Raw genomic sequence first — 16,073 nt, forward strand, 5'->3', positions numbered from 1 at the left:
CCCCCCCCCCCCCTCAACCCAGACAAAATTCTCCCACTCGCCAGCTAATCCCCCAAGGTTCGCTCGCTCGCGAACGGAGAGAGAAACGTCTCGCGCAGTATAATCCCGAGGCGGAGTCGCGGCGTTAAGTGACGCGGAATTCAATGCGAGGACGAAAACCCGAGAGCGGCGGTAACGAAGTCTTTATGGCCGTCCCCGCTCGTCGCGCGTTAATTAATGCGTTAACGAAGAGGGTGCTCCCCCGGCGAGCCCGTAAAATCGGTATAAACATTCACGACTCCCGGAAAGGATATCCGATTACGTAGAAGCGGAAACTTCGTGTATTTCGTCCGGAATTATATACGATCGGCTGATCGTGGCGGTTAGTTGACTGAAATTTTGGCGAATAAAAGAATATTATTATTATTGAAAAATACGACCGCGCGATATATTAATCCGGTCTTACTATCCGTCGCTCTCGTTTCTTACGCGACTGTTCGCCGCGCCATTTAAAGCGTATTCATGCGTAACTAACGTATCCTCGAAACTAAAGGAATTATACGGTTCCGCGGCGTCGAGCGACGGATATGTGCCGCGCGCAACGTCGAACGAAATTAAGCCTCGCAGCTTATTAAGCTCGTCGACGTCGGCGACGACGTCGTCGTCGTCTCGCTGCAGCGAGACCTTACGCTCGCGAGTTCTCGCGAAGCTTGGCGCTTAGCGAGTCTACAAGCTGCGAGGACCGCGAGAGCTCCTTTCCCAGCCGACTTTCATTTTGCACTTCGCCCTCTCGATCTACCCCGAAGCAGTCGGCCCGTAAAGACGACGGGGGATAATTTTGCGCCGAGATTGTTTGTACACCGAGAAGAGCGTCGTTGGAAAACGACGGAGCAAAAGGGAGAGGGAGAACGAGAAGGAGCTATCGCGCGCATCTACAAAGACGACTCCGGAAAACTCGCGAGTTCGTAGACTCGTCTGTTTTTCTTGACCCGCGTACACCCGAGATCTCTCAAACGTAGAAGCCTCGATGCAGAATCAGCCATCGTGTTTGCCGCCGGCCGGCTGATACGACTGCCGATTTTTCCCCGAACGCGGTTTTTTTCACCGCGAATTTTCGGGCCCGCATGCGAGGCTCCTAAAAACAACGAAGAGCCAATACATATTTAATAAATCTTTTTTTGAACGGCCATACAGTATATACGCGCGCAACAACGGGCTGGTCGAGTGGAGAGATAGAGAGAGGATCGGAAGGTTAAGTAATTTAATAATGCAACCGTTGCAGCCGCATATCGCACGAGCGGGCATCGGCCAATTACTCTGAAGAGCGAAATAGAGAAACGTTCGCGAATGACGGATTTTTTTACAGTTGAATGGCGCGCATACCAATGTCGAATCGCTTAACGAACGTTACCTGCCACTCGACCGCTAATTTCTCCCATGGTCGGCACACAATGCGGGAATTATTAAGCGGGATTGAGATGTGCGACGAAATTGCGCGATATTCCGGGATTGGCTTGGAAAGTTTCCAGATAAGAACGAAGTAGAAAGGAGTCCGGGAGTCGGCGGTTGCTGTAGTATCACAGGAAAAGTTCAAACTCTCGTCGTTCTCGTCGTCGTCGGTTGTTGTTCGCCTCGAGGACGAACGAACGCGCCCTCGTTAGCCAGACAAATGCACGGCAAAAAGACTTTACGAGCGACGACGATAATAGCCCGGCTCGATAATAATGCGCGTTATTAGATTAATGTACAGAGACTAATGGCACTTGTCATGTAGGAATACAGCGAGCTTCACGTTTGAACATCTCTCGTAACGCAAATAGCGTATAACCGATAAAAATAATGGAATGAAACCTACGAGGTAGAGAGACGTCATTTCTGCAAAAACCTCGCTTTATATTTTCAACGGCGGGGAGTGGAAAGGGAGAACTGTTCGATCGCAAAATGCGACTTTCCCCTAGCGAGCATTTCAATATTCAGTCCGTAAATGCTCCGTAAGAGCGATAAAGGTGGTTTTCCCGTTCGCTTTCATTAACTCGAACGATTCGCAAGAATTCGAGAAGACAGGCGTCGGTCGAGGACACAAAACGGATGCGCTTTACGTATACACCAGAAGGCGAGAGACTTCGCGGAGTACAGGATCAACGGCGAGAAGAGCCGATCCTGAATCTTTCATGAAGAGGTCCGGTCCCTTTTAATGTGCACGCTAGATGGCGGCCGCTGATGCGATCTATGTATCCGTATACATAATGTACGCGTGTGAATATAGCGATGTACACATAGCGAGGTCCCTTCCGCAGGCATATCGCATCCTTATACATGAGATACAAATCCTGCGCGTTCTGATTATGGATCCCGAGATAGCGGCCGCGCGCGATTAATGCGCGGATTTTTCGCGGCCACATCGGCGGACTTCGTCCGTTGGCCGATTTACATAGACGTTCGGAAAACATTCGCGGAGATCTCCGTTTTATCGTATCGAAGGTACTTTCGATGCGATCTCCGAAAGGGAAAACTTCGAGCGACCGACCTTCGCGTAACAACCCGCGGCTGGGGTAACATTCGGCATCGCTCATTCGCAACGCTTCTAACTTCGTTCAATGAACCGACTCGAGTTTGTCGCAGGAGAAACTCCCATACAGTCAAACTTGTGTGTCATAGGCGGCCCCACCTCAGTTCAATCCTGGCGTAAAATTGGAATCAGAAAATACATCCTTGAGAAAAAGGTCGGACACGATCGTACGGGATCTATTTAGATTTCCCCCTTAAAAATCGTATGTTTGAAACATTACACTTTCCCAATCGCAAGGTATCCCAGCTAGAATCCACAATGATTTTGAGAAATCGAACTGGATCCCAATTAGATCCTGAAAAAGTGATCTGCGCGGGCAATGAAATCGCGCAGTTACTCTCGTCGTCGCTCGAGGAGTCCTCGACTGGCGCGGAGGGCCGGAAATCGTGCTCGCAAAGGCTGTGCGATGCGCGCGAACAATCAGGCGGCCGTAGATCGGCATTGTGCGGGTTCCGGCGGGCGGATCATCAATGTGCCCATTATTGCCGTCGTCATCGGCGATTATAATCGCCGGCATCGCTATCGTCTTCTTCGACGCCGTCCTCGCGTCGGTCGACGTATCTAATCCGTTAATGACCATTGTTGTGTATCGAGGGAAGGAATCATCCCTCAGCACCGACGTGGCCCGAACAACCCAGCCTGGACTGACCTGAATTATCTGACCACATACGCGTTTACACGCGCGGCCTAAGGTGGACGTATGTCCGTTAAGCTTCTCGCAGCCGCTCCTACGAGTCCCCGCGCTAATCTGGGGAGAGAGACGATCGATCAGCGAGCTTGCTCTACAGGCCCTCGTATCATCGTCTTACGTGCGAAAGTACCCGATCCGACGTGTCTGAGCCATCGCTCGCGATATAACGCGCGAATCGCCGATAAATCGTCCCGTGAGAAACCGTGCCGGTCTCGGATATCCAGATTTTCCAGCCAGGGGCGTCAATCGCGCCGCGAAAAAGCCGTTCCGCGCGACAAATTATAATTATTCCATCAATAAACACAGCTATTTGCCGTTAACGCAAACGCAGTCCGACAGGCCGGTTGTTTAACAAATAACTATTCGCCGCGGGTGAATCGGCGCTATTAGACCGACAAAGCGGACGAAATTCAATCGCTCCGGCGAATCCGCACGACCCGTAAACCTGATTCGCGCGACCGTCCAATCGGAAACAAATCCGCGCGACGTCGTTCGTGCTCGGGGCCCGTCGAGGATTATCAAACTGCTAAACGACGTTTCGTTGTCACGAATAATAAACAGATTTCGAGTGGGCCAAAGGCTCTCGCACGCGCAGCGAGTTAGAGCGCGCGGCATCAAACGGTTAATTAACGATTCGAGGAGATTAATGATGGCATTCGAGGACGCGGCCGATGTCGACTCGACAAAGCCCTCGAAATCAAGAGGCTCGCGACGAGAGAGAGGAAGAGGAGAACGAGGCTGACCGAAGGGACACGAGAGAGAGAGAGAGAGAGAGGAAGAATCGAGGCGGGAGGAGATGTTGGTGACGTGGGTGAAGCGCGGTCGACCGTAAACTCGATTCGATACACAATCACAGAGGTGACACGGTCGTCCATTTAATTCCCATCTAATCGCGCTTACATCGCACGGCTCGTAAAATCACGTCGCGATTAGCGCGAAGACGCGGTAACGAGATGACGGATATCCGACGTTACCGAGAACGGCAATGCTTCTGTCGCCTTCGCGAGATTCCATCTGCGTAGCCGAGCGGATCGCGGCTCCCGCTCGCGTTGCGACGACAGGAGGAGCGCCGGGAAGGAAAGACCATCGGGTTGATCGGTAATCGGGGCCCTCCGAGCCGCCGCGCGATGCGTCGACGCGTCGTTACTAAATATCAACGGGTCGCCGCATCGCGACGCGAGCGTGTCGACGCATCCCGATGAACCGTGACGGCACGCGGCGCCAGCCACCGTGACGGACTCGTTTTCACGGTTTTTCACACGGCCGATTCGGTTTGCCGGCACGTGAGCCTGTTGCGAATAAAATCGCGGCAGCGAAAACGCCCGCGATTCTGCTCGGCGAATGAGCGTCCACCGAATTTCGAAAATGTCAGCCCTTGTTCTTGAAATGGTCGCGTATCTTTGTGTAGGTACAATCGTGTCGTAAAATGACTGTATAGTGACACGTATGAGCAACCAGTATTGCTGCATCTCGTTTGAATCTTTCGGTTAGAATTTTCTTTACTATATCACACACAGCGAGCACCCTTTCGATTGAAGCGCGCCGCAGCGAAAGGGTTAACTCTCCGCCGGCAATGTATAATTTAGCAGCAATCCATCGGCAATCTGGGCTTTTCAGGAGCAGCGCGGGTTTTTAAATTGTTCCTTTAATTATATAAAAATCTGAATAAATTCTCGTGTGCTTATATGAGAGCTTTAATAACGAGCTTCTATCGTAGAAGTCGGATCGTATTTCACTCATTTTTTATAGATTGAAATCGAAGCGAAAACATTGAATGAAACATGATTTCGGTTGAAAATTCATCACTTTCGTATGGGTGAATAAAACAAATCTATTTAAGGGCCGCAATATTTGAGGATATATATTGCAGAAAAAAAAAAGTACGAAAAAAAATCATCAACCAGAAGCGGGAACAACCAGAGGCGTTCTTGTTGAAGGAAACAGAATTTCTGCCTCTTGTGCGATTCTTACAATCAAAAATTCCGTTCCCTTCACCCACAAAATGCGTCCTTGCACGCACATAATCTCGCCGTCCCAAAGTATTTTCAGAAGAGAATTAACCGAACCGCTTATCCGAAAATTCGCGATGCAAGAATCGACTACGCCTTCAGATCCCGACATTGCCGGCGGAAGGTCAATTCCCGCGTATCTTCGTATCACGTGCGTGTGAAACGCCCGAGAGAGAAATCCGCCTCGCGGATATTCCACGCTATATTGCGAGGGTAGCGCGGGCCGCTGGTACGCGGATATTCTCCGGTAATTTGCTAGGCAAACGGCGTTGAGGTGTTGGCAGTGTGTAGCGCGCGCAATCCGGCTTTGCGCGGAGCGCGCGCGCCGCACACGCAGGCAAACGCATCTGGCAAACGGCGAGTCGGTGTGCTTCACACGCCTCTGCCGCGAAATATCGGAGACGACGGTCGGGTGGTCCACGAATATTCGCGCCGGCTATACCGCGCGATGTGGTAAATACCATATATAGATCGGGGGGGGATGTACATATCGAGTGTGGAAGCACAGCGCGCGCGACATCGAACGGTCGTTACAGGTCGAACGAAAGCAGCCACAATTAGGCGGCCCCGCGCGCACTTAATCCGCGTTAAGGCCCCGACACAATATTCCGCGTTATTGTAGTAAGGAGAGATAGAGAGACGCCAGCAATTACCGCGGCCGCGGCTAATCCTCGGCCCGCTCGATAGTGTTTGCACGTGCCGCGCGCACTATTCCGTTTGTTATGTTATTCATTAGCTGCGCCTAGGAAGCCCCCCGAATTATACGGGATACTATCCCCTGACTTACGGTCGCCTCCTCAGCCGAGGCCTTTGAGTCGTATTTGCCTACGCATACGTTAAGCGCTTTTGGCGCTTTGACCAAGCGGTGTACCGGCGCGATTAGCGAGCGAACGGACTTCCCGTGAAACCTAAACGCGTCGTGGCTTCCGCCGGATCCGTCCGATCCTCGGCGGCGGCGGTGGATAAAACGTTAAACGGCTTGGAGCTCGTTAGACCGCGATATTCACGTACGAGAATGGGAAAATTGCACGGACCGCCAGAGTGGAGTGCGTTTTAACGCTGCGCGAAAACTTTAAATAACCCGTCGGGTTGCCCCGTTAAGTCCGGATGCTCATATTATCGCGCAAATCCTCTCTCTCTCTCTCTCTATGTCAGCTATTTGGAATTTCGCCCGCGTTGTAATCTATATATCTGTGTAATTACAAGATCGTTAGGCGTACCGTCTGTATTATTGCACGGAAGATACCAGGGCGTCGTGGTGCGCGCGATACGTCTTATCGGAATAACTTCGTTTAAACGTCGGACACGATAATACGATAAATTGGGAATATCGATCGCTGCCAGTGGCAGCGGTGGTGCGATACTGAAAACGATCGAGAGTTCGTACTGGAGAAACGTCATCTCCCTGTTAACGTCGAGGGGTTACGTGCCAGGGTGAACCCAGGTGGGTGGAGAACAAAGAAGCCGGGATTCGATGGACAAAGGGGCCAGAACGGATCACATTCGAAACTCGCGTGTCGCACAGGAATCCGACGTGATCGGGTATCAACGCGACTCACGTTTAGGGTGGAGACTTTGGTATCGCGTTCGCTATTCAGTAGCGTCAACTTACTTGGATAACCAGAAGAAGAGCTACAAATGTCCGTGGACAGGACGATCTCTCGCGATTGTGCGCACGGTGCAATCGAAAATGATGACCGTTTTCATCGTGGTTTGTTGCGACTGATAATTGAAATTAAACGCAGTCAAAATACGATACGGTCAAATAATATGCGGAGTAATTACAAATAGAAATATTTCAGGAACAATGGATAATATTATGCGAGTGATTTTACTTGCCCGATGTCGGTTCTGCGGGCCTGAAAATTGATCGTCTGAAAATCTGTCTCGCGATTCGCAGGTTCCTCCTCCGTTCTCCGTACTTCTACGCCGTGGGTCTTCGAGGCCGACAATAAATAACACAGAAGTGCGGGAAATCCCATTTGCTGTCGATCCATCGAATTGATTGATAAATTGCCTTTATTAGCTCCCGAATGACAGCTCGCGCACGCGGAGAGACCCAAAGATGAAGTTCCTTCTCGCACGGACGATATCTCAGGAGCTAACAATTCTCTCGAAATAAATTTGAAAGGAAATCCCCTTGTATACATATGTTACTGATAAAATAACCGAAGCGTTTTCGCAACTAAAATTAAGCGAGTCAACTTCGTGCGATGTTAAAAAAAAAATTGTCGTTCTATTAACAAAAAGAAATCGTAAAGCATTAAAGGAACGAAAAGTATGTACTTACGTGTGGATTGCAGAAGTCACGAGAAAAGACGAATGGAAGGACTTTCGGGTGTTGGTACAGACGTCACATCGATGGAATCGATCTTTATAAGCGGAGGGGAACGAAGTCAAGACAACATGCCACATGACTTCGTCGTAACAATCGTGCGATAGCGTGTATAATTTCGATTAAAAAATTTGTTATTCTTTGTATTTGTAAAAAAAGAACAAACGCTTCGTCCGGATGGATGAGAAAATTCAAGTCCGCGAGACGGACAAGAATAGTAACACGATTTTACTTAAAACTATCTCGATAAAAAAAGACTATTTTCAATAATTTTGTAGTATACAATCAATTTCTTCCTCGTTAAGATAATGTAAAGATCGATAATGATTTCATCACAGTCTGTCTTATTGCTATGAATTTCTTAACTGCGGTCCTTTTTTCCATAAGGATTCACTAATTCTACCGAGAAGTAACAGGAAAGAGAGACAGAGACAGTCGTAGAGATGCAATAAGAACGAGAAGAAGAAGAAGGGCGTGATAGATAAAGAATTCTACGAGAGATAGAGGTAAAATAAAAAAGGAGAGAAAACTAAAAAAAATGGCGCATACGGGAGAGCTCGCGTACCTTCTGCCCGCTGTGAAGAGTATCTCTGTAAAGTAAAACAGAAAAGAGAAGAGTTAGAAAGAGTGTATACACAAATACGATAGATAGATAGATAGATAGATAGATAGATAGATAGATAGATAGATGGATAGATAGATAGATAGACAGATAGAGATAGATAGGTAAATGTAACAGACAGAGAGAACAGGCATGGGTGAGACGGGATTCTCAGTCACTCTGTACAGTTTTATATGAATAAAGTCCATAATAATGTGAAGATAGACATATGAGAGAAAAAGACCGAAAAAATATTGATGATAAAAATAAATAAAAAAAATAGCACGCATACAGATAAAATGGCGAAACGGAAATAGATCAATTCAATTTCGGCAAAATAAATTTCGTCGATTGAACGATCTCGAACGAAATCATAAGAGTCATGACAGTCCATGTTTCCGGCAAGATCGACTCGTTAGGAAATTCATGTGCCGCGGCCTATTACAAGTATTGCGTCTAAAATAAATCGTTAACGCATACAATTCCATCAACTCGTGAGAGGTTTGATGAAAGAAACGAAAACGGGATCGTACGTCCCAGCAAGAATCGTTTATTCAATCTTTCTTTACAACTGCTGAACTGAAAACGACACACATCAATCTAAAACTACCGGTCTTAGAAGTGGCTCCTTCCGTCTCCGATATCGCCGGCTGCAACCATTGGTCTGAAAAAAGTCGAGATTTATGGAACTGAAAATAAACCGAGACAGCAAGCGAAACATTCCGTGCAACGCGGAGACAAGCGTGTGTGGGGATTCAAAGGGACACGAGGATGCTTCTTTGCGCTGCAATTTCCCGTTACTCCGTTTCTGCAAACGCAACAAACATCCGACACACACATGCAGACACACGCGCGCGCACACACACATATGCATGCAGCAACGAAAATGCAAGCGACGAAAATAATCCTGCACGCGAAGCGAATCGCGACGGGGAGGGAGGCGAATAACCTCAACGCCGTTCTGCGTAGCTCGGAATTAATTCTAATTGGAAGTACCACTTCGACCAAGAGAAGCGCGCCCGCGCTCTCTTTCAGCGTGATTCGGTCCGGCGAAGTTTTCCTCCCCTCGAGTACGATTTACATAAGCCACGGTCGAAGTTCGACTAACTTCTTCTTCGCTTCGCGCGATCCAGCCGATTCTTCGGAAGGCTCATCATCGGCGCGCGAGCGCAACGCGCGCTGATTTAATTCTCGCTCACTCGCCTGCGTATCGCGTGGGCGACGAATTCTAATTAGTCAGCACGTCGGCGCATTATCAACCCTTCGCGAATTGTGCTGCCTGCCGGTCCACGATAACGCGCAAGGGTTGCGAGCGGACGCGCTGCCGAGAGAGCTAAGCGGAATTTCGTCTTAGGACGCGAACGACGAGTAAACCGCGGCTCTAAACTCGCGTCGTACAGTTTATCCCGTCGTAATGGACGAGGAAGCCGGCTCTTTTGCCGGGAATTGCGAGCAACAGAGAGCGCCGAGGAACTTGAAGGTCGAGGGGTGGAGGAACTTATGGAAAATAGCGCGTATCACTCGGAGCGTCGCGTGAATTAATTAATCGAGGCGCAATTAGCGGCTTGCGTGCGACACCGAAGTTCTCGGTAACGTGAGTAACGAAGAGAAAATGCGGCGGCCCCGAGGGAAAAATTGCACAAGGTCGCGGAATAACGCCTCTCGGCGGAAGTAAATCGCAGGAAAATAACCGCGTCGTAACCGAGGAGGGCTGAACTCTCCCCCTGTGAGACTTCTGCGGGAGATCGCGAGGTGCGAAGTAACGCGGAACTTGGACGGATGAAACGTGCGAGAATGATGGAAAGCCACGGTAATTAGCGCGCATTACCTGGAGTATCATTTAATCGATGCGCCACGCGCGGAGCTAATAACGTCTCCGTTTACAACACGCGTCGACGCGGACGGGAAATTCGAGCGCGGGGGAAAATTTCACGGGAATTTCACAAAAATCGCCCTCCGACGCGTCGACGCGATACCACCGTTAATCTCTTTCCCACTCGATCGGCGGTATTGCTCTTGAAAATTCGCCGTTTGGAAATTGATATGGGGCGACACGTCACGCGCGCGCTCGATACCGCGCGTGATGAAGCCTCGCCACCTGAAACCTTATAAACTATTATCACTGTTGCCGGAAGTGACGAGAGAGCGATACACTAATACGACGAACACGGTCAATGGAATAACAAATGCGGCGGGCGCAGCAGGGACGGCGACGGCGTTACCTTGCCGCTGATACAACGTAGATCCGAATTTGTCGATAGTGCCGATGAAGTGTCCATTAATTTTCCATAATTACAAATAAGCTTAATGGGATACGCGTTCCCGCGCTATTTAGTCCGATTATACGCGTGCTATAGCTGTGAGCAAACATCTCGCGTGAAGGACCGAATCGGAGTACACTGATTGCGTCGCTCCCTTACTGCGCGGTATCATCATCGATGTTCCGCGCGTCCGTACACGCACGCACTCACGTACACACCCGTCCGAATACCGACGCGGCCGAGCGGCATACATTATTGCATCAATTACGCTATTAATTAATGGCGTTAAACAATGTCAACAAAGCGACGGGGCTGCGATGACGCGCGGTAACTCACTTACAGAAGCGTGAACCGCGCAACGTTGTTCGAGTAAAACTTGTAATCTGTTACTTTCGCGCTTAACGTTGCCGTTCTCCCGCCTCGGTACAATCGGGAACGGTTTATCTCCCGTGTCGAGATGTTCGGAAATTTTCACACAGGGGACATCGTGTCCGCCGTTCTCTCTCTCTCTCGATTCGTACGCTCGCGTGTGTACATGTGTACGTAAGTACTCGCGGAAGGTGGTTGCACGTGCTGACGTGTAGGACGTGTTTTGCCCGGGCTCGCGTACGAGCGTTCGCACACTCGCAACCACTCGGCGCGCGCGCACCACATTGAAATTGGCACTCGAAGATACCGTGTGTATGACGTTCTCATCGACTGGATGTGTGTGTAATCCTTGTCGCGTGTGCGCGCGCCGAGTGGATGAGCGAGGCAGCAGCTACAGGTAAATGTAATTAGGGATTGATCGAATGGTAAGCGCGGGACTGTCTAATTGCCCGAGCCGATAGCTCTCTTCCGGCGGATGTTCGGCCGACGAGAAAGCTCGTAGGACTACGAATCGCCGGCGCGGCGATTGGACTGCGCGCGCGACCGGCGGAAGCGGCTCGTAAGACACGGGATTATGATCCCTGACCCCTGGCCGAGCGCGATCTTTCCCGCGAACTCCGCTTGTATACCGGGTGTATTCTGCATCGACGTCGCGATCGTATCCACGTGGACACGCGGCTGTGTAAACCGCGACCGAGATATACGAGGCGTCTCCGACCTCGAAATCTCTAAATTGAATCCGCGACTCGTGGCGACGGCTCCGGTTAACGGAGAGAGAGAGAGAGAGAGAGAGAGAGATTTTGCGACGCGAGTAACGCATCGCCATCGTAGGCGGAAAAGCAAGAGCGAACGGTGAGGATAGACGCCGCTAAAGCGTGACGCGTGAAATTTCCATTTAAGCTGCGAACGTCAAAGTTACAAGATGGACGGAGCATCGTGAGCGACTGTCGATAGATAGGGTACGAGGACAGAGACAAAGCGGCGGAGTAGCGGAGAGGGACAGGGCTGCATGAAGGGAGTCTCGGGGACCAAACTATTGTTGCCAATATCTCGGACAGTTCAATTACTTGGTTATTACGCGCCTCCAAGCTGACAGGGTTGCTTACATGCTTCGCCAAGCGGCTAATGCATACATGCATGTACACAAACTGCACTTATGATGACATTTCGCGTGATCTCCCTTTCCCGTCGCAGAGCGATGGCAAACACTCCACCGTCTGCATCATCGAGCATTAATCCTCCGTAATCGATGGCGCATTTATGGTGCGAGAGTCGCTTTACGTTTACGTCACCGTACGCTCCGAAGGCACTAATCGTTTCAGCTCGTGGAGACGCAATTATCCGCTAATTAAATCGATTCGTGCAAACGGACAGTTTCAGTGCGAAAAGCAGAGACCGCCGAGTATGTCACTCGCGTTTAACCGTCTTGACTATTACGTAAAAGCCGTGAAAAGTTGTATCCGGTCAGATGTCTTCCCGGGAAACGCGACTGCGCTTAATTAATCTTAATTCTGAGATACGTGGATATTTTAATCGTACGAGAATTTAATGCCATGCCGGATACAAAAATCTTCGAACGATTTTTCATCTCTTCCGTCCAGTTTAAGTTCGTAATGGGTGGGGGAGGTCGAACGAAAAAAAGGTGGTCAGCGAGAGAAACGTTTCGCTTGAAAAGCGAAGAGGGAAAAGAGAGATCTCCCGTCGCGAAATATCCATCACACGGCGAAAAGTTGGCGAACCGGGAAGTCTCATATACCCCGAATATTTTATTCTCTGGCAGGACTCGGCGTAATTCGGGCCAAGACCCGAAACCACGTTTTGCACTTCGTTTTCATTTAATGGAACCGACGCACCGGCCGCGACGTATAACGATTGATATTTCGGTTAACCGGTGCGGCCGATGCACGTTGATTGGAACGAACCCTTTTTTTTACCCGCCATTCGGCAATAAACGTACCGGCGAAATGATTTCAATTTCACGCGAGGCGAAACGAGCAACGAGCGGGAGAACGAGACGGAAAGAGGGAGAGAGAGAGAGAGAGAAAGAGACGAATTTTTTACTCGCCGTAAAAATCAAATGCGGAATTATTAATACAACGACGCGCAGCACCGCCGATATACGTGTCGTGTTACGCTTCCAGCTGACGTTATTATTCCTATAATATAAAGGGCGTATCGTCGCGCGGCGCAATAACGAGTTACGTACGTATGCAGACGTAAACGCGACGAAATTTCCGCACACCAGCGTCGTCTCGCGAGAGATTCCCGACGCGAGCCGGCATGAAGAAAAGCGGTATCGGTTGAGGGATCGCGATTTTCACAAATCCGCGAAAGCAACGAGAAAGACGGCCGAACGAGGCGAATAACTTTGATCGAAACACGGAATTCGATTTGTCGACTTCCGAGTTGCGAAGTGTATTAACACCGGCGGCCGCGCTCGTCCGCGGCTCGCGAAGCCGGAGGGCCCTCGACGGCCACGTCGAACATTTACGACGCTAATGAGTCGAACGGGAAACTTTTCCGTCGACGATGCAAATGAGAAGGGCGCACGATGTGGCGTCGACGGCCACGCCACCGATGCGCGCTACGTCGCAGGCCGCGAGGCGAGGATTAATGGAAAAACCTTTCGGGAGCTTGCCGGCGCGCGATAATCGATCCCGGTTTCCCGACTTGATTGGCATAGTTTCAGATAAGTGTCCCGGAAGGTATCCTTCCCGGTGGCGCGTGGATCTGCAAGAAACAACGCGAACGAAGTACGACGGGAATGTCCAGAACGAGAACGCGAGGCGGGAAACGACGCGAGGTAAAAAGTGATAATCATTTACGGCTGTCATATCCTCGATCTGTAACGGTCCGCACTTGTACGGACGGCTCTTTCTAATATATACACCGAGAGAAAATAGTTATCTCTTTCAATGTGCAAATTATCGTCCTCTCGTACGCTCGTCTCCTTCGTGTCGTGCGATTCGCCGAAACGTGTATTTAACAAACATTCGATGGACTAAATAAAAACGCGAAATGCAGCGATACGAGAAAGATGCACATTCGCAGCTGTCTTCTGGATTTATAACGTAGACTCGTACGAGAATAATTTCGTTGTTTATATAAACAACTGTTCTCTCTCGCTTTGCTTTATCTAGAAGTTATTTTTACGTGATATTAAACCTGGTTTATTAAAACTCACTCTCCAGCAGTGATTACAGACGAATGTTTGATAAATGTTCAATTGGCATGATAATACAGAGAACGAAATAAGAGCTAACGATAATTAGTGAAATTTAATTGTACAGGGGAAAAGAAAGAAATGGACGGGGAGCACAATACCTCTCACTCAGGTTCCTATATTTAATTTAATAGCACGATAAAAAAAAAGAGAGAGGCAGAGAAGGAGGAAGAGAGAAAGAGATAGAAAGATAGAGATAGAAATAGGCAGAAAGAGAGAGAGAGAGAGAGAGAGAGAAAGAGAGGGGGAGAGGAAGGGGGTCTCACGTTTGCCCAGTTTATTAAATGGACTTGTAATTCCGCGCGTTAATATAATTGCGCGCCGCTATGCAAATGCAAAGAATGAAAATATGAATCACGCAATGCACATCGCCCGTTTCCGCTTAACAAACTTTACATTACATTACCAAACATAATCTTCGCGTATTCATTTTATACGTTTCCCCCGGCCAATGGATAACTCGACGACTTTTACGTCGATATTATTTGCGAAGATGGACACGATCTTAATTACGGCTTTTAATTCCGAACCGGACATGGTCACTGTTAAAAATGTAAAAGCATAGCGCACGAAATCGACAACGACGTTTCGCGCCGCGAAATCAATTCGTCGGACACGGTAACGCGGGTAAATCTTAACATTTGGACAGAGATGAAACGCGAATCGTCCATCGCAAATATCGATCGTCAAATATAATCCGCGTTGTTATTGACAAATATTGATTATTTAAGCAGCAAATTCTGGTTTCATTTACCAACTTCTAGTATGCACGATACACGATATGTATGTCCGGGCAAACTGATTACTAAAGAAGGACATCAAATAACGCGCGCGCGCGCGCGCTTGTCGCAATCTCTTCTCTCGCGTTTCGCGGCGCAATTTCGACAACCGGTCGGTCGTCGAAAACACATGTATGTAACAAAATGATCGTTATAATATCGCGGCCATTTCAGACGCGAGCCATTATTTCATAAAATTATAAACGAGAGCGCGCGCGGTCACCGCATCAGTCAAAATTTCGAGGCTGTACCGGTTGGTATCTCGTAAACTATACGATGCAGTTTGGTCATCGTTACATTCGCATTGTTCTATCGAATCCGTAGAGGTTGCCCGAGTCAAAACTTTGGCTCCGCATTAACTCGCGAAATTTCGTGAAACTCGAAGAATATAGATTCTATTATTCTGCCTTGACGCAATAAGTGTTTATTTAATATTACTTTCTCTATATTGAATTGTTTTTAAAAAAGGGGTCCACTTCGGAATTATTTATATAAAGATAAATATCAGGCTTAGAATCTATTGTAAATGTCAGGTGCTGATTTTTATGTCTAATAGTATTCCTTGGGCCATGAATTCGATTTCATTCGCATCTACCAACCGCTTTCTTATATTTTTGCTTGACTTGATTTTCGTGTCGACGTTGTCGGTGCACGAAATACTACCAGGAGAGGACATCCCTCTTGAGCGATTTCGTCCTCGAGCGATCGCGCGAATTAACAGTGAAGGTCGCGGCGCGGATAAGTGGTTACTCGCGCACGACGCACGACTTTATTTACCGGATGGGAACCGATAAAAATCGGCAAAGCCGCCGCCACCGGCGCCTACCGCCGCGGCGGCCGCGTGCATCCATCGGGTTAAAAGTTTAATACCACCGCCCCGCTAGAATTTCACCTCGGCGGAGAGAGCGATAGACCGAAGTTCGATATTAACTTTTTCTCCTCTTTTCCCCCTTTTTTTCGGACGGCGGAAGGGCAGAACTCGATGGTGTTTTTTACGAGCCGCTCATCCCATTTCCCGAGAGCCGTTGGCCGTATATCGGCTACATTTTCGCTCATTAAAAAGTTCCCGCTCGTGCCCGAGCAGGTGCTCTGCCCCTCTCTTTCTCTCTCTCTCTCTCTCCCTCCCCCTCTTTATCCTTCTCTCGTTCTCCACCTTCTCGTCTTTACAGAGCCGCCGCGGCGGCGGTGGCGTCCAGACGGGATTTTCATTATTAAAAAGTATTACAGCTGGCCGGAGGGATAAAAAAAAAGGGGGGG

General features: G+C 49.1%; 1 protein-coding gene across 2 annotated transcripts in view; it reads right to left on the reverse strand.

Moving 5' to 3' along the window:
- Positions 1 to 16,073, reverse strand: part of LOC106746818 (polypyrimidine tract-binding protein 1) — a 354,727-nt gene that overhangs the window by 320,097 nt on the left and 18,557 nt on the right. For both annotated transcript variants that reach the window (XM_014623870.1, XM_014623869.1), the window contains exon 2: positions 8,149 to 8,173. In XM_014623870.1, coding sequence (XP_014479356.1) covers positions 8,149 to 8,173 — 25 coding nt within the window. The remainder of the gene's footprint in view (positions 1 to 8,148; positions 8,174 to 16,073) is intronic.

The sequence above is a fragment of the Dinoponera quadriceps genome, unplaced genomic scaffold (assembly GCF_001313825.1).
Source record: "Dinoponera quadriceps isolate SergipeBrazil2010 unplaced genomic scaffold, ASM131382v1 scaffold1565, whole genome shotgun sequence".
Classification (NCBI taxonomy): domain Eukaryota; kingdom Metazoa; phylum Arthropoda; class Insecta; order Hymenoptera; family Formicidae; genus Dinoponera; species Dinoponera quadriceps.